Source organism: Pteropus alecto, unplaced genomic scaffold, assembly GCF_000325575.1.
Source record: "Pteropus alecto unplaced genomic scaffold, ASM32557v1 scaffold44, whole genome shotgun sequence".
Classification (NCBI taxonomy): domain Eukaryota; kingdom Metazoa; phylum Chordata; class Mammalia; order Chiroptera; family Pteropodidae; genus Pteropus; species Pteropus alecto.
Window position 1 is genome coordinate 9,202,687 of NW_006436812.1, and position 2,195 is coordinate 9,204,881.

At 55.2% G+C, this 2,195-nt stretch overlaps 1 protein-coding gene across 4 annotated transcripts in view; it reads left to right on the forward strand.

Moving 5' to 3' along the window:
• The window catches only part of FBXL19 (F-box and leucine rich repeat protein 19), a 21,599-nt gene that overhangs the window by 2,595 nt on the left and 16,809 nt on the right, over window positions 1-2,195 (forward strand). For 3 of the 4 annotated variants that reach the window (XM_006914144.2, XM_006914145.2, XM_006914146.2), the window contains exons 1-2: window positions 7-86; window positions 1,354-1,554. In XM_006914144.2, the coding sequence (XP_006914206.1) occupies window positions 1,378-1,554 (177 nt within the window). In that variant the 5' untranslated portion in view covers window positions 7-86; window positions 1,354-1,377. Of the gene's footprint in view, window positions 1-6; window positions 87-1,353; window positions 1,555-2,195 lie in introns of those variants that run through there. The other variant, XM_025048460.1, reaches the window with a different exon arrangement.

Genomic DNA, 2,195 nt, shown 5'->3' on the forward strand with positions numbered 1-2,195 from the left:
GCGCCGCCCGCCCCCCCGCCGCCGATGGCCGCCGACCCGCCGGGAGCTGCCGAGAAGGGAGAGATGGCTCCCGGGACACGTGTGAGGTGGGTTCATTCGGCTCCTCCTCACTCCCAGACCTGGGCAGCTCCCACTCCCATGCATACTCAGCCCGGGCTCTCTCAACCTTCCCCGCCCCCAGCCTCACCCTGTCTTTGCTCCAAACTCATCTATAGTCCTTCATCTTGTTACCTCTCAATCCTGGGAAACTGGCCTTCCTTCCTAGACCCTGCTGCCCCTTGCAGACCCCCATCCCCACCTGCAGTCGCCACCCTCCAGGCCCCTCCCCTGGAGCGCTGAGAGCCCCCTTCCCCACCCCCATAGATGGGTCTAGAAGTCTCTGAAAATGGGAAAGCTGGAGTAAGACTTGGTCATGAAGAGACCCTCGGGGCATGCTGAGTCCTTGTGGGATCTTGGAGAATCTGATTTCCATGGCAAGGGGAGCCGGAGGGATTCTAGACAATTAGGGATGGAAAGCAGCATGGGAAGCTGGGGGTGGGAGCACACATAGGAGCCCATCCTGAGTTCTGTAAAGATGTCAGGCTGGATTCTAGAATCCCAAGCCAGGGAATCTGGGAGATTGCCCAGGTTGACCTGAGAGATCCAAGAGGAGGATGTCTTAGAGCAGAGGGAGCTCTGTGGAGAACAGAGGAATTGAGTGGAGGAGCAACTCTGAAGCTGCATGGTGGGGAGCGTCTCAGAGCCCTGGAAGTTGGGCAGCAGAGTGAATCTTTAGGGATGGAAGGGGTAAAGATCCCATTGGATCTGGTGAAGATGTTTAGGCTTTGGGTAGTAGTTGTGTGTGAGAGAGAGGAGGAAGAAAGAAAGAAAGAAAGCTTCAACCCAGGAATCTGTGGGTGTCTTGGGGGTAAATCTGGGTAATTTTAGGTTGGGGAGAGTGTGAAGTGAAGTACATTTGGATAAGGGGAAGAGTTGTGACCTTCTAACATAACTCCACAACAAGGAGCCCCTGTTTCCGAGAAGCTTTGATGTGGGGCGGTCAGTGGAGAGGCTAGTGTCCCTTTAATTCTCCCTGGGCTAATCAAGGAGGTTCTGAGGAAGTGTCAGAGGAGTGAAGTCAGGAAGCCAGTTCTCAGGCTCCCAGAGGAGCCAGCCAGGTGAGCTGCTTGGGAGAGAGAGGCCTTGAGTAGAGAGAGTGGTTACCCCCACCCCTTGCAGGAGAGGTGACCTTGTTCCTTGTCTCCCTAGGTAGGAGGGCGAATTCTGACTGCTTAGAAATGGGGGGAGCTGCCAGGAGTTTCCCAGGTCAGGGCCCCACTGGGCCCACCTGACCCTGTCACCATTTACCCACAGCCCTCGGCGTTGCTGACGCCCCCAATGTCGTCGAGCAGCCGGGGGCCGGGGGCCGGAGCGCGCCGACGCCGAACCCGCTGCCGCCGCTGCCGGGCCTGTGTGCGAACTGAGTGCGGGGACTGCCACTTCTGCCGAGACATGAAGAAGTTCGGGGGGCCTGGGCGCATGAAGCAGTCGTGCCTGCTCCGGCAGTGCACTGCCGTGAGTTTTGCCCCCACCTTGGGACTCTGGGTGCTCTTCCCCAACTGGCCTAAGCACCATTCTGGGGTGACTGGTGGCTGATTCTTCGGGTGTCCTGTAGAGTTGCTGTTTGTTTACTCATTCATTCACTTGTTTGTTCAAACATCCATCAGGCTGATTTTTGTCTTCAGCTCCAAGCTGGAGGCAATGTTAGGACACATTGAAGAATCCAACCTAGTCCCTACCTTCATACTTTTCCTAACTTTCAGAGACACAGTCTCATAGAAAGCCTGGCCCTTCTCATTCTTCTCTGTAGAGTGTCTGTGCACAAGACCCACCTCCAGAGCTGGCCTCTGTGAATACGTCTTAGCCTTCTTTGGCCTTTTTCTCACCTGCCAGAGTGGTCTTGGATTTGAGGCCAGGCTTACCCTTTTTGTGACCTTGAGCAAAATCACTTTGAATCTCAAGGTAACTTCTCTGTAAAATATTTCTTTTGCTGAGTTGTAAACAATAGCACTGGCACACAGTAGGTATCAGAGGAACATGGGTTTCTAACCAGCTGTCCAGAGAGCAGCCCTTCCCCAATAGCCATAGCAGCCAGCCGCATCCTGCGTCCCCCTCCTTACACCACCACCTACATTTTCCCCTCTAGCCACTCTTTC